The 22,550-nt window shown below is 33.4% G+C and overlaps 2 protein-coding genes across 5 annotated transcripts in view; one reads left to right on the top strand and one right to left on the bottom strand.

The window, feature by feature from the left end:
- LOC130614861 (snake venom 5'-nucleotidase-like) overlaps positions 1–10,179 on the top strand; it is a 21,015-nt gene extending 10,836 nt beyond the window's left edge. For all 4 annotated transcript variants that reach the window (XM_057436325.1, XM_057436323.1, XM_057436324.1 and 1 more), the window contains 15 exons: positions 2,310–2,422; positions 3,332–3,386; positions 4,950–5,020; positions 5,322–5,426; positions 5,829–5,906; positions 6,272–6,387; positions 6,680–6,737; positions 6,831–6,869; positions 6,993–7,163; positions 7,424–7,489; positions 7,792–7,887; positions 7,961–8,023; positions 8,100–8,234; positions 8,410–8,467; positions 8,612–10,179. In XM_057436325.1, coding sequence (XP_057292308.1) covers positions 2,310–2,422; positions 3,332–3,386; positions 4,950–5,020; positions 5,322–5,426; positions 5,829–5,906; positions 6,272–6,387; positions 6,680–6,737; positions 6,831–6,869; positions 6,993–7,163; positions 7,424–7,489; positions 7,792–7,887; positions 7,961–8,023; positions 8,100–8,234; positions 8,410–8,467; positions 8,612–8,634 — 1,247 coding nt within the window. In that variant the 3' untranslated portion in view covers positions 8,635–10,179. The remainder of the gene's footprint in view (positions 1–2,309; positions 2,423–3,331; positions 3,387–4,949; positions 5,021–5,321; positions 5,427–5,828; positions 5,907–6,271; positions 6,388–6,679; positions 6,738–6,830; positions 6,870–6,992; positions 7,164–7,423; positions 7,490–7,791; positions 7,888–7,960; positions 8,024–8,099; positions 8,235–8,409; positions 8,468–8,611) is intronic.
- Positions 9,510–21,992, bottom strand: LOC130614862 (katanin p80 WD40 repeat-containing subunit B1-like). Its single transcript, XM_057436326.1, has 24 exons — positions 21,837–21,992; positions 19,788–19,918; positions 19,540–19,657; positions 19,201–19,301; positions 18,956–18,997; positions 18,758–18,841; positions 18,272–18,387; positions 17,731–17,802; positions 17,010–17,070; positions 16,816–16,905; positions 16,684–16,737; positions 16,302–16,361; positions 16,172–16,218; positions 15,791–15,841; positions 14,755–14,867; positions 14,155–14,223; positions 13,902–13,927; positions 12,748–13,119; positions 12,541–12,607; positions 12,079–12,164; positions 11,091–11,167; positions 10,833–10,907; positions 10,627–10,746; positions 9,510–10,422 (listed from the first exon to the last, which is right to left on the bottom strand). Exons 1-24 carry the CDS (start codon positions 21,865–21,867, stop codon positions 10,290–10,292), a joined length of 2,196 nt encoding a protein of 731 aa, XP_057292309.1. The 5' UTR covers positions 21,868–21,992; the 3' UTR covers positions 9,510–10,289.
- Positions 21,993–22,550: the final 558 nt, after the last annotated feature.

Consider the following 22,550-nt stretch of genomic DNA (forward strand, 5'->3'; position numbering starts at 1 on the left):
ACTCAAACTTGAATTTGAAGAGTTTATTGCCAACGTTTTGTTATGACAACCTTCTAAAGCAAGAATATTTAAACACCTCAAAGTTATAGCAGCAGAAATAACAGTTACTAAATCTAAAAAAAATATGAAAAATAACTAATTTTGACTCACGTCATTTTTCTTTTGGACAGGTTTATAAAAAATAAAAAGAGCCGGACGGCGCCAGTGGAACAATGCTGGATTTGAACCAGATCGTCTTTTGCAGACATAAATGAAATTAAATTTCGAAGTATCCACTTAGCTAAGCCGGCTCAACCTGAATTAGTAAAATCGTAGATTTTCTGATAATACGTAATTAAAATTTAATGTTACTGTATGACCCGCTTCACATGCTGCACTAACATCTTGTTAATTGAGTTTGTGTCTTGAAAACATGTTCCGTGTCCGCCCTGTTACGGCGGCCGAATGGGGTTAATACAAAATTTGGTTCTAAATTTTGATGAGTTAGCATAAAACAGTTTGTTTTAATGTCACCTCCCGAAATGAAAGGGAGAATAAACTATCATGTTTGTAAAATAATAGAAATCGGATCATCAAATAATTGCTAAGTTGAGAAACCACTACCGTGTTGTCTTGAAAAAGTGATAGTATGATACTATCACTTACTATGCAGGAACAAAAATTTAGAGAAAGTTTGACCATGGCCATACTGATTTATATATAAAAAAAAGAGCCGGACGGCGCTGGTGGAACAATGCTGGCTACGAACCAACTAGTTATGTTAAACAAGACTCGTAATCGAAGTATCCACTTAGCTAAGCCAGCTCAACACGAACAAGCAAAATAACAGCTTTTATATATTTTATGTAATTAAATATTTATATTTTTTATGACCTGGTTTCTTTAAGCTGAACAATTTCTAAAAATATAACAAAATAACACAGACTTGCATATCTAACTCGCGTAGTTAAAACTTGAATTTGGACCGTTTGGATTTCCTTAAAAATTAGGTTCTAAAATTGGATAACTTACCATAAAAACAACTTTCTTTCCCCTCATTCAAAATGTCAACCATGCCTCCGTCCTTTTGCATTGAAAAAGAAATTCAGTGATAATGGAAACCAGGTGTTTAGCAAATATTTGATAACCTAAATCATTGCTAGGTTGTCATGGAAATAAAATCCTTTTTTAAATTTTTAAACGCCATTGGTTGTATATAAACAACAACCTCGCTTCCAGGCCATGTTCTAGTTTACTCATAAAGAGAGAAGAAACGTATAAGGCTGCGTGTCTTCAAAGTTTAAAAGAAAGACGATTGAGCGACGATTGACTGGAAGTGGTGAAAACTCTCCTGCACCAAGAACCACGATCGGTTAATAGGGAAACAAACTTTTAGTGTTTTACGTCATTTCAAAGAAAGGAGCCGACACACTGCTTGGAAAATTATGACTTTCACTAAGACTTTTATTAAAAGAAGATTGTAGCGGCAGAATCAATGCAATACTGTATTTGTCCGGAGAAATTACGAACTGCCACTTTTTTCGAAAGCCAGGGCTTTGAAAAATTTTAAAGCAATTTTGGCCTACAAAAAGTATTTGGGTGACAAAAAACAAGACTTTATTGTCACTGTCGTGTTCAGCATACTTTCTTGTTCAGTGTCAAAAAGTTTTTGAAACACAAAGTATTTTGAATTTTTGGATTAATTTTAAGATGACAAAAAATGAAGATTTTGACATTGCCATCATTTTCAGCACTCTTGATTATTGCCAAAACAAAAAAGAAGCCCCAGTCAGTAAGTCCGTAAAACCACTTATACAAAGCTCATGAAAAACGGCGTCGTATAAACGAGCTATCATATTTGAATGCGAGACTGAAAAATGTTCTTACCATGACCGCAGAAGCCTGTTTTAATAAATCACTTTCCTTCGGGGCGTCTATCACTTTAAATTTTAATATGTGTAATAACATAATCGGAGATATTTTTCATGATCTTCCTCACTATTTACTGTGCGAATTTTATGTAAGGGCTGTCTATGTGAGAGCTGTCTATGTGAGGGCTGTCTATGTGAGAGCTGTCTATGTGAGTGCTGTTTATGTGAGAGCTGTCTATTTGAGAGCTGTCTATGTGAGAGCTGTCTATGTGAGTACTGTCCTTGTGAGTGCTGTCTATGTGAGAGCTGTCTATGTGAAAGTTGTCTTTGTGACAGCTGTCTATGTGTACTTTTTTTCGTTTTAATTTTCTTCTTTTTTTTCTTTCTTCCACTTATTTATGAATATATTTATTTTCTTATATATATTTGCAACTTTTTAAAATACTTTTCATATTGCAGGGAACTTCATTTGTGACATCATGAGAGCGGCGACGCAAACCGATATTGCCATATTAAATAGTGGCAGTTTAAGATCTGATACAATTCATAACGCCGGTCCCTTTAAAATGAGAGTAAGAAATTTACTTTTCCACTGTTTCTTCCCCCATTCTTATTAACCATATTCCCAGATCACGCTCACATGAACTCCTGTAGAATTTTACTTTAAACGTATGAAATTATATTTGAGAGAATCTCTTATGCATTGAAGCATGGTATATTATTTCCCAAGCTCTATCACCTTTTTTTTCGTTTCGATAAAAATGAGATAGCCAGACTAGGGGGAAGAATTTTGCAGAAATAGGCCTGATAGCTAACTTTTACACTCCAAACCGATAAAGCCTTGTATGTAAAACTAGGCAAGTTTGTCTACTCAATTACCAACCTCGTTTGCAGGGCATATTCACACTTTTTGAGGTTTGGACAGCGCAAGGCAAAAAGCCCTTGGAACGAGGTTGTTTAATTTCCTTTTTCCCGCATGTTTTAAGTGGCATTAATTTTTTCCGGGTGGCAGGAGGCGTAGTTTGGATCGGCGTAAAAATTGTTTTTCTAATCTTGTTTTTACCTATTAAACACATAAAAAATATCGTCATTTTTTTCTGATGTTTAGTCATCCCAGATAGTTGGAAATAACTCTAAATGTGGGTAGACTAAACCCAAGGATGGCAGAGCTAAGACCTACTTTAAAATATTGACTATATTAGTGAATAGCTTAAAATCATATTTTTTTTCTCTGTTCAGTTATTTTATTTAGAGCGAATTTAAAACTATGCGACTAGGGCCATTTTTGGCGCACTAAATTACCTATCTGCCCCGCGCAAATTTTACTATTAAGGTACTATATTGTAATTACCCGTACACGTGTGTTTGTCACGCAAAATGGTCACGCGGTAAATAAAGGACGGGCGAACTCAGGGATTTATCCACAAGCCACCGTCGTCTAGTGTAATAAGAATAGGATTATTTTATTTCCCATGTTTTAGGACCTGGTTTCTATTCTACCAATGGTTGATAGTTTAGTTGTCCTCAGCGTGACAGGTAGGCTCAATTTGTTTTTTAAAAATTATTACCAAACCCAAGAGTCTACTGTTTATATAGACGAGGGTCGGTAAGCGCGCGTGTACACAGGACAGAAAGTATGAACAACTATTCATTAACCAAGGACTGTTTTTGCATCGAAATTTAGGATAACTTATTCAGTAAGTCCAGTAACTGAATCTGGCAGTTTTGAAAGGTTTTTAAATGTGGGTACAGTAAATAAATACTCATTTAAACCCTCGACAGTTTATTCATTGAGGATGAATTTAAGGGCGGGGTTTTATTAGAAGAGAGGTTATTAGAAGGGGGTTGATACATTGACAATTTGTGAGTATATCATTCAGAAATATTTGTAATATCATAAAGAAATATTATATTGTTCGATACATTGAATTCTTTAATACATTGAAGGGAAGATTTAAAACATAAAAATCCTAAAAGAGGATATTCTTTTTAAAATGTGTGAAAGTTTTCAATATATTGTTCGATGAAATGGTTAAAAATCAGTAACTGGGACAGTTGCTGACATAAATATGCAAAGGCCGGGGCAAATCGAGGCAACTTTTTGAGCAACATTACCCGTCAACATTTGTTGATGAACATGTTGACTCGATTTGCTATGGGTATCGACATGTTGAAGAAGAAAAAAACCCTCTAAAAATGTTGATCAACATTTATTAACTTTTTTATCAATGTTGATCAACATTGTTGATGAGTTTTGTATGTTGCTGCAATTTGCTATAGCCATCAACATTTCTGGCAACATTTTTCAGTATTTTCGAATAATTTAATTGCTAATTCGAGTGTTCTAGCACGAATTTGAATGTTTTTGTTCGAGTGTATCACGACTTCCATGAAAATAAGATCAAAACATAGAGATATATTCATTTTGAAAATGGCGGAAGTCACTGCTTCAGGTGATCCTGCATCTACCACTGCTGGTAAACAAAAATTTAAATGGAATGATGAATTAGTGGAGAAAATGATTGACCTTCTTCCTCTTTCCTTCTTTGAATCCATTTTCTGAAAGGGCTTTGCTTTCTTTTTTCATTGTCATTTATTATCAATGCCAGCAATAAACATGCTGCACCTTCCTTTTCCGCCATTTTGAAAAAAGCGGAAGAATGAAGTGTTTTATTTTTCCAAAATAAATATTGTATTCTCAGGTAAAGCCCACATGGGGTTATTTGTCAGAAATGGGTGTGCAGGCAGGGGGTTGCTCGAAAAGAGCATTATTGGAAGGAGGGAGCACAAGCGAATATTTACTGTCATTGGCCACATCTTCCTATGCGGTCCGGCTTTCATCTTCCTCACATGTGCGTGCATATCAGAATTGTCAATGCAACCAAGTATCACCTATTGGTCACAAGGCTTAACATAAAGCATATTTCGTTGCTAATATAATTTAAAGCTCAAAATTCCTTGTATTTTTCCACTGGAATTACCGAACAGCCAATGTCAGAACGAGGGTTAGATTCGTACTCGTCCCTAGACCTCTGGTCATTCGACAAACGGAGAGGGAGGATGTTAAGAGTTCATGAAAGATGTTTAACTTTTTTGTAGGAAAAACAATACTTGAAGTTTTGGAAAATTCAGTTTGTCAATATCCAAAATTTGAAGGAAGATTCCTACAAGTTTGTTTTTTTCTTTTATTTTCACGTGGACCTTTTATTTCTGTTCGAATTGTGAGTAAGTCAGAAATCAAAAAGTGTATGATAAACGTCCGACGGTTTCATTTTATCCCTTCCTTCCCACTTCAAACCCAAAAATAAAAAAAAATGTATGTGTGTGGGCGACAAACCAGCTCTAAATGCTTTGTGCTCACGATATTTAAAGTTCCTTCCTCCTTAACATCGGATTGAGGTTTTGCATACACTTTCCGATTTTTAAGTTACCCCCTAAATGCAAAATCAAACAGTTTCATATTTTTCACAGGTCTCCGGTCTTTCTTTTGTATTCGATCCAGAAAAACCACCAGGGGAAAGAGTGTTAAAAGACACAGTGATGGTGTACGATCGTATTCCAATTTCACTCGAACAGGTACACGACACTCTGTTGTAACAATTTAGTGTTGTATGTCAGTATTGAATTTCATAGAGATGTTTTAACACAAATTCACGGTCAGCATTTTTTACTTAGGAATCTATTAGTATAACCCGGCGTATTACATTCAGGTCCATTCTCCATTACGCGAAATATTCTTGCGGCACAAAGAATATAAGATACAAATCCCTCCTGACACATATCGGGTTGCTAAAAATAGAAATCCATGATATTTTGCTCAGCGGAAAATCCGCCAGCGTATCAAAATTCCTGAAATTATTCTACTAGTCTCATCAGGTGTAATTATTATACATAAAGTAATAAAATGCCGACCAGAACTATAAAAATCAAATAAATATACCTTTCGCAAAAAATATTTTTACAGAAGTTTTGTTTTAGGAATATACAGTAGTAACCAAAGAATATTTGTCACGTGGTAAAGATGGCTTTGATATGTTGACGTCATGTAAAGTATTGGTAAGTAAAAATGCATTCCAAAACAGGCAAACTCGTTCCCAGGACTCTTTATGATGAAATTTGGAAGCGGATAACATGTCGTTGATGGATGAAAATAACGCTTATTCTAATAATGTTGCATCCTCGTTCCCAGACTCTTGCCTAATGTCGTTATTAGGAATTTGTCAAAAAAAATTGCTCTGGAACGAGCTTGCGGCTTCTGCGTGAAGATAAACCTAAGCAAATAAAATTCAACTCCGATCCCAGGGCCTGTAGCGTACGCTACAGGCCCTGGGATCGAGGTTGGTTAAAATTCTTTTCATGTTTCTTGTTTTTTTTAATATTGTGAATGACAACCAAAGGAACAGTAGTTTTTTATTTCGTAGGTGGATGCTGAAAATGGACCTATATTAATAGCCATTATTGAAAACCACTTCGAATCGATTCGCATTTATACAGGCCGTCGAAAAAGTATTTCAGGCCACAGACAAAGCTTAACGGTGTAAGATTTAACTTTTATACGCATGCGCAGAACTAAGAATATACGTTCGATATTTTTTGAAACTAGATGTTAGCCAGCATTCTGTACCCCAGAGTTCTTTAAGATAAACCTTAGAGCTCTGAGTACGAGAATGGTTACCCAGTCAAAAAATCAAGCGGTCCCCAGTCTTTAAGCGTTTTAGCCAGAGCTGTTTCGTTTGTGTTTAACAATTTTGAACAAAATAATATTATAGAGAAACAATAAAATGTTTTCTTGAAAGGAAATTAATGTTGTTGTGTTGTTTTGTTTCTAGTAAACGTGATGAAGTTCAAGCTTTTATGGAACAACATCGAAGCAAGCTGGCACCGACAGTACGTTTATAGCGCTATATAGCGAAAGATAAATAAATAAACCCGTACCTATTTTTAGCACATTAAATTTTGACATGTTTTTTTTATATCTAGGTAGAAGGGAGAATCCGACTGGTTGGTCAACCAGAAGTGGTAGTAAACATATTTAATTAAATATTAACTTCCAATCGCGTGTCGTAGTTCCAATCTAGTCACCAAACCCTTTCTCTTCAGTTTTTTTTCGATTTGGCTATAATATTGATTTATATCTTTCAGCTTTCTCCAGTCTACTTGAAAAGAAAATCAAAGCTGCGGTTACGAAGCAGTGAGTCGGTAGATGGTGTTCCGGAAAATACACAACAGCTAAGTACAGAACCGCTGCTTGAAGAAGTTGAAACTGAGAGCGATTCTGATATTGATTCGATAATGCAAAGTGATGAAACCAGGGTATTTAATTATTTTTGTCGTCACGTTTAATGTTAAATTTGGCCAAATTAAATCCTAGGATCTTGTCTATTTTTATTTGGAAAAGCATCCCGCCACCATCTAGATATAACAGGCAAAGAGCCCTTTGAAACGAGGTTGAATTTTAGTAGTACTGTGTTATTTGCCAGCTATATATTTTCTTGCGATATATTATCTTAAAAATCTACTTGTGACATGCGAGTGTTATACATTTTGACAAGATCATTTTTGTTTCTCCAAAGGAAGCTATTAACGAAGAGAATCAAATGAATTTATGGGAAGCCTGTAGAGTTGATGATATCGAGAAGGTTAGTAAAACCTCTGTTTGTGTGCTTCAAACTGTTCTAGTTCTAACTGTACTTTTTCCCCACTTCAAAAAGAATTCTCGGTTGGTTTTGTAAGAGAGCATATCCATTGATACTTTTTTCCGGGGTGTTTACGTAAGAAAAATTTTCTTTTATCTCAGAGTTTTCAAAGTAAAAAAATTCTTTAGAACACCGAAAGATCGCTCCCTACGGATAAATTCTCGAGTTTTTTTCTACATTGATGGATCCGTTTTTTACTTTGCACTAGAGTAATAGTAGTAATAATAGTAATAATATTTTTCTAGGTGCAAGAGATTGTTGGAGATAAATCATTTGATTTCAAGTTCTGGATTATGGAGAAGTGTCTTCTCCATCATACAGCACAGCACAATTCCGTCAAGGTAGCCAAATAAACAAAGACACCTCTCTTATTTGTAGCTTGCCACTACAATCCTGCTTTCTTTCTTTCTTTAGTGTCTGGAATATCTGATAAAAGAAACGAACTTAAAGGTTAATGTTCGAGACCAAGTTTTAAAGGTACTAGAATATTATATGAGATGACTACGAAACGCACAGAGAAACACAAGTATTTAAGCCGTGATATGTTTTCTAGGGAACGGCATTGTTTTACGCCGCTGAACACGGAAGTAAGGAAGCAGCCATGTTGTTGATTGATAACGGCGCATGCGTAAACGCGAAAAACACTCTCTGGGAAACTCCGCTACACGTTGCTTGTGAAAATGAACAGGTGCGAGAGATTTAGTTCTGTAATAATGTTAATCTGACCCCAGGGCTTTTTTGCGTTTTATGATGTGACTAGCGCGGGGTCAGAGCTCGCATATCTAAAAGAGAAGAAAGGGTCTGGGGACGTTCGTAATATTTTTATTTAAATTTCGGTACTACTTTTAAAAATCGTATTTTAGGGTGAAGTCATTATAGTGTTGTTGAACAGAGGAGCAGATAGGACAGCGAAAAATAAAGGTCAGAATTCAAGTTTCTCCCCAGTCTATTGTAGGTTTTTAACTGAGAAAAGCATCCAGAGTACTGGTGATGAGCCTGATGTTTAAAAGCGATTAGATCGCAAAGGGTTAAAAACGTTTTCAACGCTTCTATTTCTTGTTTTAGAGGGAGAAAAGCCAAAGATATAGATATAGCTAGCAATTACTGCACGATGCACTGAAACTTAAAGATTCGTCACCAATTCACATTCTTGCAATAATACTCAAAACGATTATTGGTGGAGATAATGGATTTACAATACATGCAACAAAATTGACTACTGCATACATATCATACAATCAGCTTTGAATGTCCTTTACCGTACTTCGTAAATTATGCGAGGTGCGGACTTGTTTGAATAGTAAAGAAAAGTGGAATAAAAGCAAATGTTTACAACAACAAAAAGTCCCTTGTTTAGTTCCAAACATGAATAAGTACGCAAATTAGACAAATTTATGTCACGGCGGACAAGTATGGCGCAACATGAGTTTAGCTAAGACTTGACCCTCTGTGCTGGGTGTTTATCAGATAAGGGCGCAATTTATACCTTTTTCGCCAAAATATATCGACGCATTATGACAAATTTATTTACTCACGTTTTCTAGACATTTTTCTAGACTGCAAACATTGTCAGTTCCTTAGTGCTAGTCTAAATGATACCTGGAAAATTTGTAAATTTATTTACCCTAAACAGGGTAGCTGCTCCATTTTTAATAATATCAACGTTTTTACGGGTTTTTGTGCAACTTGTTTTTTAAAGTATTCATAAGGTTTTTAAGGTTTTTCTGTAAAGAATAATTAATATTTTAGGCTTTTAAGAAAGTCTAGTCTGATTTCAAGGGTCTGAAGGACACCCTGCTAAAAAAGTTTGTGTCCACAAAAAAAGTTAAAACTTTTCGATGCCGTTGGTATAGCATGCCAGATAATCAGAAAACCTTTCTTCTGCTGGTGCTTAAAAACATAGGAGGAGGAGGATTTCCTGACATGGCGAATGAAAAGTGTAGGAAAATAATCAGACTAAAAATTCATTCCATAAATAAAGAATTTTGTAGACAGCATTTACATTATACAACTGTGTCATCCTAACAGCAGACACAACTTAAATACACGAAAATATCTTCTTTGCACAGCTTATACACATACAGGCTCTGCGAAGGAGATTATTTACTGTATTTACAATCAATAAAAATTACAACGACCACCTTCCTTGTCTAAGCTTTACAGTGGTCGTAGTGGTAAGAAAGTTACAAACAACTTGCTTTAAAAAACCCAAAATTATCCTAGAGAAAATTTATCGAAAAAAACTTCAAATATCGACTAAAATTTTGTACACATATTCAATGAGAGGCTAGGTTAATATGACGCAACGATTTGTGTTTTTAACAAACCATTTCCCGTATCACGACATGTTTGTTAGGTTTTTCTTTTCTATAATCATCATTTAACTTGGGAAGACAAAATTTACGTGTTGCTTGCCCAGTTAAGCTCCAATTAAAATTAGACTTCCCTTTTAATCACATTTGATGTCGTATAACACTTCGACACTTAAAATGAGGAAAGTCTCAGAAACTGTTTTTAGTAGCCAAAATTTGCATCCTTTATAAAACGATTGTACTTTGCTCAACACTGTAAGTTACTATGGTAACAGAACTTGTAAACATTGTGATAAAAATAGAATATATGTATATATTAAATTAGATCGAATTTATCAATAACAAAATATTCGCGGTCCAGTTCATCCCAAATTATTGTCATGACGACGATGACACGTGACTATGCAATCAATCAATCAGAATCATGCATTCTAATCAAATATATTAAGTGCTAAAGATAGTTCTCGACATAGCGAGCCGATACGCCCGGGCGTGTGGGTGCGATCGTTTATAACGAATCGAATGTCTTTTATGTGTCTATAACATTTCTCGCATTTCTTGTATCTAAATTAAAATTTGTAAAGAACGTATTTTACCCAGAATGCAATATAAACTGCATTTTCAGCAATTTATGTTTTTTTAGATTTTCGCGAGAAGTAAAAATTTGCACACCAATAACAATAAGAGAAAGCACACCCCTCTCCTGTTAGTTGGAAGGAAATGAGAAATATTGTTTTGGCTCTTCTGAGCAGATGTTGAACATCTTACCTTTCTTCTCTACTCAAGTCCACACCTCCAGCTCCCGGTGGAGTGCTCAACGTACTTTTTATAAGTTGTGAAAAATTCTTTAGGATTAGTTTTAACGATTGACTACCAGTTTCAATGTAACTAAACACAAAACAGGTAAGTGTGTCCACATATTTCAAACGCGATACTAAACAAACTCTAAAAAAATTTACATTTTTGTTACTAACCTTTCATAATTGCTAGAGAATACAGACTTCAACTGAGAAAGAACACTTCCGCATAAATCAAGCGTCCAAAGGCTTCTAAGAAGAAAAAAAACTGTTTTTTACCAGCTAAAAAGTATTTAATACAAATGGAGGCAAATATGTCGCACTTTGAGATTGTGGGTACAATTTTTCTAACTGTTAAGGTTAGAGAGACACAGGTACTAATTTTGTTGAAAGACAGAGATGTTAAGAGGGGCGTCAACAAAAGTAGTCGCTTACTGTTTTAAAACTAGAACATTCATGATGTCGATAAATACAGACTGATCTGACATCGAGCTAGCAGTTTCCACAGCAGCCTGTAAAAACAAGAACAGAAAAATTTGAATTGCAATAAGAAAAGTGAGTTGAGTCCAAAACTACGATGACCCGAAAGGTTAATGTTGACAGTACTTCGAAAAAATACTTCACGTAATTCCAAAGATTCTTTACATAATTCGAAAAACACCTCACGTAATTCGGAAAATACTTCTCGAAAAATACTCTACGCAACTGCAAAAGGTTCTTCACGAAGTTAGAAATTTCTTCCTCTATTCCAAAGAGAACTTCACACATTCTTTAAAAACACTTCACGCAAGTCGAAAACAAATTTCACCAATTCTACACAATAATCCGCGAAGTATCCCCAAAATAGGACGTTCGGTCAGAAAAATATCCAATAAGGGGAAACAACGTGGACAGAGATCAACCTATTATTGCAACTTAGAAAGTCCGCAAGTATGGAATATATTCTATGTTTAAAAAAATTAGTAAAAGGAATCTAACTAATAAAAATTAGGACTTTCTTCATCTACTAGGAATAATGATAGAAAAAAGAAGCCTTAGTTGCAAAATGCTTTTATTCGCACCATTCAACAACAAACTAATGTCACGTCACCTATATATTTATGACCAGATGACATAATAACCAAAAAAAAGTTTAAATATTCGTAAAATTTCGTAAACTATTTTTACAATTTCGCATAAAGTATTTTTTGGGATTTTGTAAATTGAGTAAAATATATATTTTTTATATAGTGTGATGCTTTTCAGAATGGAACAACCTAAGTATTCCGGGACATCGTATAAACAGCGAAATCTCATACTCATTTAATGTTAAATGTTTCTAAATATTGCAAGAATTTATACATTTGAAATCCAAATATTATACTGGCGTATAGTTTTTATGTATAACAGTGCAAAACGAATCAAATGAGTTTAACTCACATACCTTGATGTCTCCTTCAGTCCACAGTCTACTAACAAGAGATAAGTTTTGCAGTCTAGCTTCCATAATTTGACATATTGAACTGTGACCTTAAAATACAAAACAAAGAGCGGTTATCAAAGTTCACGAGGCTAACCCTCCGCGTTTTTTTAAAAGCATCATTTTTAGAGGGAATTTTTTAGCCTGAAATTTGTTCAACTTAACCATCATCTTTCAATCAACATCTTGGATAAATAACAAACATTGAGTTGTAACTAAAATATACTGGTATTTGTAAAAACACATATTTTTATGGCCAGGTGTAAAGAAAAACACACTTCACAACATAAAAAAAGAAAAACAAAACGAAGACGATTAATAGCTTAGATACTCAAAGAGTGTAAACGAAAAAAGGATGGTATAGTTTCATTTTCAGATGTGTACAAATAAAATTTAGTTCCGTAGTTGCTATAAAATTCTTCTTACTTCTCTCTAGTATAGTTAGCGTGCTTTCTTCATCGTTAGGAGTCTGGGCACGATTATTGTCTTTCACCTATATATAATTACGAAATACATTAGCTACTGAACTCGTTTGAATTGAAACCCGCGTTTTTATAAGAAACAGACTTTAGGGTTTCAACAAACTCAGTGTGGTCAAGTTTTGCGTCTTTAATTTTTAAAGCATCCACACACCTTAGAAAAGTCATTCAAATTCATCCCTCTCATTCCGTCATTGATTTCTGGTTCAGACGGTGCATGTCTTTGTACTGGTTGACGAGATTGTTGACGTGACTGTTGGGGTGGTCGCGACTGCATGGGTTGCGAACTGCGCGACGATGCGGGTTGAGAGCCTCGTGATGACGGCGTTCCCGCTCGTGACGGTTGTTGATACTGTACAGGGAAAGCTTGGCTGGCGGCTGGTTGTTGTGGTGCTTGGAATGGTTCCTGCTCGACTGGAGGTGGTTTATAAACAGGTGCTGCCACAGGGACTGGTTCTGGAACCGGTTTTGCAACAGGAGGAGGGATATGTTCAACACTTGGTCTGCTGGGTGGAGCTGAGTTAGGCTGATAACAAAAGAATTATGAAAACATAAAAATACAAAAATGTACCCTAGTTGGTAATGATTAATTTTTGCCATTTTAGTAAAAAGATGACCCGGAAAACACTCTCAATTTTCCTTATTTGCGAAAATGTATTTCTTGTTTTTATGTTCGAGGTGCGCACTTAGACAAAATCTGTAATTGGATTTTTTTTCAAAACGAGTTGTGAAGTATGCGATATTAAAGAATCGCAAAAATTAGACGTGGCTTTATTATTCTAACAGGTTATCACCAAACTCATACATTGAAAATACAAAAAAAAAAACATCCATGGGAATTTAACATTTACCTCCCGCGGACTTATACGAAAAATAATTTTCTGAAAAATCTTTGCTTCTCGAGATAGGTCTTAATAGTTTCGTTAATTATGTGAAATTATGACATCATCAACTAGTTCGAATAACTGCAGTGGTTGAGCATAATTATAATAAGTGAATAATAAAATTTATGTTTAAAACTGAATGCCCACAAAATCTTAACCTTCCATGCTTTAGTAAAACTGTTAAATAAAACACCTCATTCAGAACTAGTTTATAATGTCATGCATAATTAGTAGCACTTTTAAGTCTAAAATCTTTACAACCTATCCAGTTTTTTTAAAAAGTAAACAAATTCTTAGACAACTTTAACTTCTTTTTTCACGGATGGTAAGGTTTAAGAAAAAGAAAATCGATCGCAAGAGGGTCCTGGTGAATGCTAATTTCCTGCTGGTAAAAAAAGATACAGAATCTAAGAAGTGTACTTACTTGAGTTGGGGGCCGAAGATTTGGACCTAAACATAAAATAACACTTGAAACATCGTTGTATTTTTATAACTTACATAGATATGAATAGGGTTTAACTATCATAACTATCATTAATGAGAGGTATGAAACGCTTACTTCTAGAGGAAAAAAAGAGAGGTGTTTTAAAAGAAATGTTAACAAGTCAGGAATAAAAACTCAGTATTAATATAACACGTCGCAATAAATGCAGCCAATTTCTACAAATCATGTCTACCTTGTCTTTCTTCATCTTTTGGAACTGAGAAAGGTTCAGGATTCTTTCTTTGCGCTGACGGAGAACGATCTACACATCAAGAGTTTATAGATAACATCACATAGAACATAAGAAAAATCTTTCAATCCAAAACATTTGTAGCTATTCAGGATATTATAATAGAGTATTAGAGTTAGTATCTTCTACTGAGTTTAAATGTTGTTCGATCCAATTAATTAGCTACAACTAAAGAGCACAATTCATCTCAGCCATTTTTTTTCTTATCATCTCAGCCCATAGGCGTCGTTTTGTGGACATCTTGTGTCAAAAAACGACCTCACAGTTGGATCACCATAACTCCAGACAACAAGATTATCAAAAAAATACCAACCATCGAAACAAACATGAACCATCTAGGACTGTTTCCCTGTCACCCCAATTGCCCCAAGTTTCGAAAAATTATTTTATTAATTTTTGACCAAGAAAAAGGGGCTTTTTAAAAACAGTCACAAACAGCTAAAGGGTAGTAAAGTCATACATGTAAAGGTTTGATTTTTTAGCAACACAGAAAGTGTTAAAAGAAAAAGAAGTTTTTATTTTTCGCAAAATGGTTATACTTACTCAGTGCAGATTTCGGTTGAAACACGTTTTCATAGTTGACGGTTGGGTCTTTCAATTTCTCTTCCACTGCTTTATTGAATTGCGACAGACCTTCATCTTCTTTTCCTGACTTCCTAAAAATTGAAACAAACTCAACGTTATGTTCATTATTTTCTTAGAAATCATTCTTTCCTGTCTGCTGTCAATTTTTTTAGTTTTAATCTCACATTACAAAGCCCAGAAACAAACCGTTTTTCAAATAAAACGACCTAAATTGCAATGTTGTTACTGTATTCTGCGAAAAACGAAAATTATTTTCAAAAAAAAAACCATTTTCAAAAGCTTAACAAGTACTTGAACATCAGTGTCTGGGGAATTGTTAAAGTGTTTACAAAACTTACATACACTAATATGAAATATGAGGACGGGAGACCCGATACCCTAGCTGATACCCAGGACCTGATACCATAAATCGATGTAATGCATCTTCAGTTTTTTTAATTATTTTAATGGGAAAGAAATCAGCGTTCAAGTTCTTCTACTATAATTTATCAAATTCCGTTTGTTAAGGCAGGTCTCCAAAAGTAGTAACTGTATTTATATTTCAGCGATGCAGATTTTCAGTAGCAAAATAAAGATATGCTCAGATATATTTGGCCAGTAAATTTACCACTCAAGTTTGGATTGACGGGTCTTCTTCATAATGTTCATCCAAAACGAAGAATTGAAAATTTGAACGCATATGGAACAAGAATATTTACCTTCATTTATCGCTATATCACGCATATCCGAAACCAAAAAAGAAACTCTGGGGACAAGACCGGAGGAACTTTTTATTGTACAGAGTGTTTTTTAAATTTATTTGCGGTTTTAAAATCTGCCAAAAATGATTTTTGTTTGTCCTTCTAGTTAAAAAATTAAAACATATGAAAAATAAAAGTTAACGGCATCAATGTCTTGGGCTTTTAGGAATCCGTTTGGGGGGATCACCTGGGTTACCAGTTCTCACTTTTCTCTAATGCCACGTCTTTATATCAAATTAAAAGAAAAAACTTACTTTGGTTTCGAAGATGAAGTTTTGGGTCTTGTGAAAGATTTCCTTGAAGGACTAAAAAAACAGAAAGGAGATTAGTAGCTGAAATCAGTAGAAGCAGCATTCTTACAGTAAAAAGTAAAAACAGAACAAAATTTCTAATGTTAATTTCTAATGTTAGTTTTAATTTTCTATGACAACTAAGTTGTCTATAGACAGTTGTTTACTAAGAGTATTTACTCAACCAATCAGGTTTAAATATTTGCATGATGACAACTAACCAAATTTGAGTATGACAGAACCAATCACAGTTTACTATTTATAAATTTGTCTTAAAAAAGTACCTAATGTGGTTTGGCTATGAAAAATTAAATAAAATCAGAACCAATCCAACAATATCAATACCTTTGCTTTTTATACGAAGGTTGTTCTGATGGTTGAACAGAATGATTCTATAAGAAAATGAAATATAAAAATGTAAACAATCTATATTTTTCTGTACAAAACAAAACAAAAGAACGATTATATTACATACCACTTCAACTGCTCCTATGTAAGAATCGTTGTCAGCCTTTTCTATCACTTCTTCTAAACCCTAAAACATAAAAAATAATAATTTTCCATAAAAACATCTATATCAGTGGAAACATCTATATTCTAGTTTATCGATGGATTTTTCATCAAACTTTTTAAAAAGTAATGGATGAGTTAGGATGATATGGCAATTACTTGTTTTGTATGCAAGGAAAAAAAGTAGGAGTAACTTTTTGTAAACATAAATATAATTTTTGGACTGATGGACTTTTAATACATCAAAATATTAGTACTGTAGGAAGTGAAAGCATCAAGTTTATTTAACACTTCTACAAAGCCTCATTTCAAATGAAATTTGAACAACACAAATAGTTAAAACTTACATCCATCGAAGCAACCCAAACTGAAACATTTGTAGCTTGATAGGAAGCACCAATCTAAAAATGGACATCAATCATCAAAATTACATTTATCATAAAATAATTTGATCCGAAGTGTTTAAAGATGGTACATACCAACTGATTTGAAGAAAAAGCCATGTCTGACACATTTCCCCAGCCTAGTGTTTGAGCATCGTAGCAGTAACTTGGTTCCCACGAATAGGACTAGAAGAAACAAAAAAACATAATCGTTAGAAAATTCACACAAAACAGTTTAAAAAGTAAACAGTAAAGTTCCCAGAAAAAGTTAAAAAAAGTAAAAACTATACCCTTAGTGAATCGTGGCCACCACTGAACAAACATAAACCTTCTGGATGGAAGGTTACAGTCCTAAAAAATATTGTCAACTAGTAGTTAGACCATGGAAAATTCACGGGAGTCATTAAAAAATATGTCACATTTGCTATTTCTGCCAAATATATTTTGGTTCTTGTGACAGACAGGCACACATAAGGTATTATTATAGCTTGGGGAACAGGGGCTAAATGCCAAGTTGAGCAATTAAGTGCAGGTAGACTGTAGCATATCTGGGTTCAGCGTAAATAAAAATCTATCAATACCCGACAGGAAAAACAGTTGGCATTTGCAAAATAATTTCCTGTGAAAGTTTAAAAATAGAGTGAAGAACTTACAACAAAAAAGCAATTCAGGAGAAATGCTTTTTTCAAAAAATAACTTTCCCACAACTTTGGCTAAAAAACCTAGGCTACAACTGTTCTTTACCCTGTTATAGCAAAAACAGTCCCTCCATCATTTTCCCTTTTGCAATATAAGTTCCTGAGAAGGTTCAGAATATAATCTTGAGCAACACTGGGATGAGTGCTGATTGGGTGAATGCTTACAGCCAAGGATCCCTTCAAGCATAACATTGTTTTTAAACATAACGTTTTGGAATACAACAAAATATATTGCATTTCAAACTTTCTTGAGAAGGTAGAACTCTTACACATATCAAACAATCCACAAAAGATACCAAAACATGACTCATACCTCACAGCACTAGCTTCAACATCTGTCGAAGAGATTAATCCAAACGTCTCTAAGTCCCAAAACTTGACAGTTCTAGGGATTAAAATAATTCATTGTTATCTTAATTGTTGTTTTTTTCAGAAAACCATCATTATTTATTACTGCTTATGGTATATAAAAAAAATATAACAAAGTATCCCAAGTGTGTTCATGGTCTGTTTTCTGGAATTTTAAGACATATAAATGTTTAGAACATTTTTTTTAACAAGGGAAATATTGTCAATTTTTTAGAGGTGTTTGCAATGCAGATACTAATTATTTTGTTTTTCTGTTGTACTGCAAAATGTTATCCTATACATATTTTCATTTTCAAGTTAGGTGAGTAGATTCATGTGTAAATTTTTGTAAATACAAAAATCTCAAATTTGCAGAGAGTAAATTCATATGGTTTATTTTAGCTACTCTGTACAAACTGTACAGCTAATAAAGGTCTAACTCAAATCACTTTAGTCAATATGTGCAGTCATGACTGAATCAAGTAATATTGAGTAAGTAAAAATACCTATCAGATGAGCCAGTTGCAACAAGAAACTCCCGAGGATGAAACTCAACATTGTTCACTGGCCCAGTATGTAATATGAAGTCAGCCAGAAGCTTACCAGCATTCAAGTCCCAAAGCTAAATTTACAGAGTTTTTTATTAGTTGAAGTTATTGGATAAGTGGTATAAATACGCATAGCAAAGTACAAAACAATAGCGAACTTTAAAGTAGATTTAGCAGCAGGTTACATTTATACAGCTTGACAGGAGTTCACATTAAATTTAATCTCAACTCTACAAACAGTAGAACTTTATTACTCTGTTAGCTCAGAATCAAATTATAATAAAAAATATACTTATCCCTTACTTATTACAAAAGTAAGGGTTTTTTAATTTTTTCATCATTCCTTTGTATTTCTTAAAAATTATCACAGTAGTGCTATGTATTTTACTAACATTTTAAAATGCTCAAAAATCAGAAATTCTAAAACAGGTATAATATAGATACCTTCACAAGCCCGTCTTCCCCTGCAGATATCACCCATCTGCCATCAGGACTAAACCTTAAATGATTTACTGCATTTGTGTGACCCTAAAAAAAAATCAATATTAATGAGTACAATGTTTCACAAAATAATAGTATAATAAAGTAGCTTTTTGATCACTTTATCAAACCATGTAGCTGTAAGTTAAAACTTTAACTAACCTTATAACTAACAATACATCCTTTTCTACGAACATCCCACAGCTAAAAATACACATTTTTAAAAACTTTTTGAATCAAGACATATTAAATATTTACATACAAAAACTCACAGAAAAAATCTATACATCCATGAACTTCTTAAATTAAACTTAAACTGCAAAGAAATTATGTTTTCAGAGTGCAGATAATTTAAATATGAACATATAGGACTTGTGGTATATCTAATGATCCAGAGTATATCTTACCCGAACGGTAGTATCCAATGACCCAGATGCAATAAACTCTCCATATGGATGAAAATCTATACTCTTAATGTTGGCCTTGTGCCCAGTTAATGTACGCACAACTACAATGAAGTAAACACATGTTTTTTATACTTCTATTATTCTTGTTCTTAAAACATTGTTTGCATTTCTAATTCAAACTTTTGGAACTATGCAAAACTAAAAACCAATAAAATTCACATTGTCACATCTTAAAGTTAAAAGTCAGAAAATATTTTTTCAATTTTTTTTCCCAAAAGTTAATGCAAAATGTATCCTAAGATAAAAGTTCAACAGAGGTATATTTGATCTGTCAAATACCTTTAGCAGCTTCTAAGTCCCAAATTTTTAGAGTTCCAGATTGTGATCCCGCACAAACCAACTCTTCACTTCCATTAAACTGAACACATTCAACAGACGTAGTGTGACCAGATAAACTCTAAAATAGCAAAAAACAGATAACTCTATCATATCAAAACACAGGTTGAAAATTTGTATTGATTACAAGTAAAGCTCTTTTATTAAAATCCAAAGCAACCAAACCACAATATCAAAACAAACCTACTTACTAAGATTACATTAGGTTTCCCAATAGCCCACATATTTACTTTCTTGTCCTCTCCACCAGTGACCATAACTCGGCCAGACGTTGGCCCAATGGCAAGGCATGTTACATTATCACTGTGTGCAACAAATTCCTCTAAAGATAGAACACAGTTTTACATAAGCCTAACCAGGAATGATGTACAGTTGTATCTATCCACACACACACTGCTTTGTTTTCAGTGCGATAATTCACATACCAGAAATATCTACAAAATATCACAGAAATCAAAATTAAAAACTAGTTTTATAAATCAGGTATATTTCAGTCTTTAGGAAGCCTGCAAGTGCTTTTGGTGTTACTATTTATATAACCGTGGGTATGCAAGTCATAAGCATAAAGATTGCCTTGTTTTTAAATTAAAAAAATCTTTTAAAATTACCCACATGGGTTGTAAAATAAAATGTAAAAATTATGCAACAATTCATACAGAAATAACACATGGATTTTTTCTTAAATTTATTTTAAAAAAAGATCAGAAACTTGTTTATTTAACAACATAGCATATTGTGGTTACGAAGAAAAAATTGTAAAACAATTGACTGGTGTTTAGAAAAAAAGATTTTAATGTTGGTGAACTGAACATTTTTTGGAACATAAGACCAAAATTAAACTAATTTTCCTTTAAACATTATTTTGGCTATTGAAGACAAAGAAGTTAAGATTGAAAGAGTTTCCACTTGTTTTATATTTCATTGCACAGGTTTGTTTTTTACACATCACAACTCTGTAAAACGCAATTTCTATGCTCTGAAAAATAATCCTGCCCTCCGAAAGCCAATATTTTTTTAATTTAAAAAGCTAATTTGTTATTCCTACAGCAGGAATAATAGGGTGAAACATATAAACATAACATATAAATATATTTTTTATTCATTTGTTACTACTACAGTTGTATGAAACATGGAAAGAAAACATATACATTTACAAAAATACATTTTGATGACATCAAGATATTTGAGCTGATGGGTTCATTCCACGTTTTAACAATTGGACCAATTCTGGGCATACATCTCTACCCACTGGAAAAAACACATCAGTTTTCCACACTGGTTCTGAGTTAATTTTACTTTCACATTAAATTATACATCAATATTAAATAACTTTGTGAATTGACAATTCCAGAAACAGTTATATTTGCAGCCACACGCAGGCTTAGCATTTTATTTCTACGTAGTTGCACATATGATGCATGCTACAAACATAATACTGACTTCACATCAGAAAAGTAAATATGCGAAAGCACATAACTGTTTTCATACTTTCTGCATGTTTTAGCTTTCTTTAAATCCTGGATAATGAATATGTGAAATGACATAAGCATAACACCTTCCATCCCATAACATAAACATAACATCTAGCAAAAGATAAGAGAGGACTTTTGAGTTTTGGCATTGTTATTAGTAATAAAAAAAATAGTAATAAGAAAAGAAAAACATTAGTCAAGTTCCATTTAGCTAATCACAAATGTAATTTTTAGTATTTCTTTATATAATCTCTTTCTGATCAATCCACACCTGTTAAATTTTTTATAAATACACAAGGATGTATTTGGAATCATTTAAGGATTTGTTTTTGATCATTTTGTGGAAAAAGAATGACTATGATTATGTTTTTAATGTTACCATTGCAAGCATGACATAAGCATAAGCATACAGTACAGTCTGAATGTAATCTATCGTGGACTCGCATGAATAGTTACACAGAACAATAACATAGCGATAGACATAAGCATAAGAATATCAAAAAGTTTATGATATCTTTTGTCATTCACAATTTAAGGGTATCTCTGCTTATATATATGTCACAAGTCTCCAAATATGCCTTTTTTAAGCACATAAAAGTATTTTGAATAAAGACACATGCAAGTACTATTTATGATTGATAGCATCTTTAAAAATAATTTTCCATGGAAACACACAGAAAGGACCTAAACCAATAAAGTTCTTTGTAACTGATACTTAAAGATTTCAAACCATAAGCCGAATATAGAAACAAACAACATCATACTTACGTAGTTTCCAGGATCTTTTTGTCGCAGCCATACTGATCAGCGGAAGTACCTCCACGATTACATAGTATTTCTGAATTGGATTTATATATTTTCCATTGTTTTGTCAACTTTTTTTGCTGCAAATGTGAAGTAAAATAAAATGTTAACAAAATATTCAAAATTATCCATGTAAACAATCTCCGGCAATGACTACTGCTTTTCGGTTGCAACTTACGTCTCTATTCAATTGTTTTTAAGGTGTGTGCTAATTCAAAATCCTGCACTATCTGGTCTTATAAAGACGGGTTTTTGTCTGTTATAAAGTATGCATGCATCATTAGCAAAATCAGTTAGTCAGCAAAAATTGGGAAAAGCTGTATAAAATAAATAATGACCCAAAGCTGCGGATATTCAAATACAGTATGCCAAGGTCAAATTTTAGGTTATCTAAATTTGAGTTCTCTTGTATAGTATAAGTCCAAACCATGCACACACACACACACATATATTGTACCCTCCAAATAATTATACACAAGGTTCAATATGTAAACCAAATAATATCTTAGTGTAAACTTCATATATATATACATTTCACTTCCTTTTGATTTAAAAATGACTTTTTCATAATTATCACAATATATAATTTTATATATGTATAATTTTATTTTTTTCTGTTAATTTGCTGTCCCCCCCTCTTTTAGCAGATTTCCGTCCGTGAAATATACACATTCGGAT

Source organism: Hydractinia symbiolongicarpus, chromosome 11 (genome assembly GCF_029227915.1).
Source record: "Hydractinia symbiolongicarpus strain clone_291-10 chromosome 11, HSymV2.1, whole genome shotgun sequence".
Classification (NCBI taxonomy): Eukaryota; Metazoa; Cnidaria; class Hydrozoa; order Anthoathecata; family Hydractiniidae; genus Hydractinia; species Hydractinia symbiolongicarpus.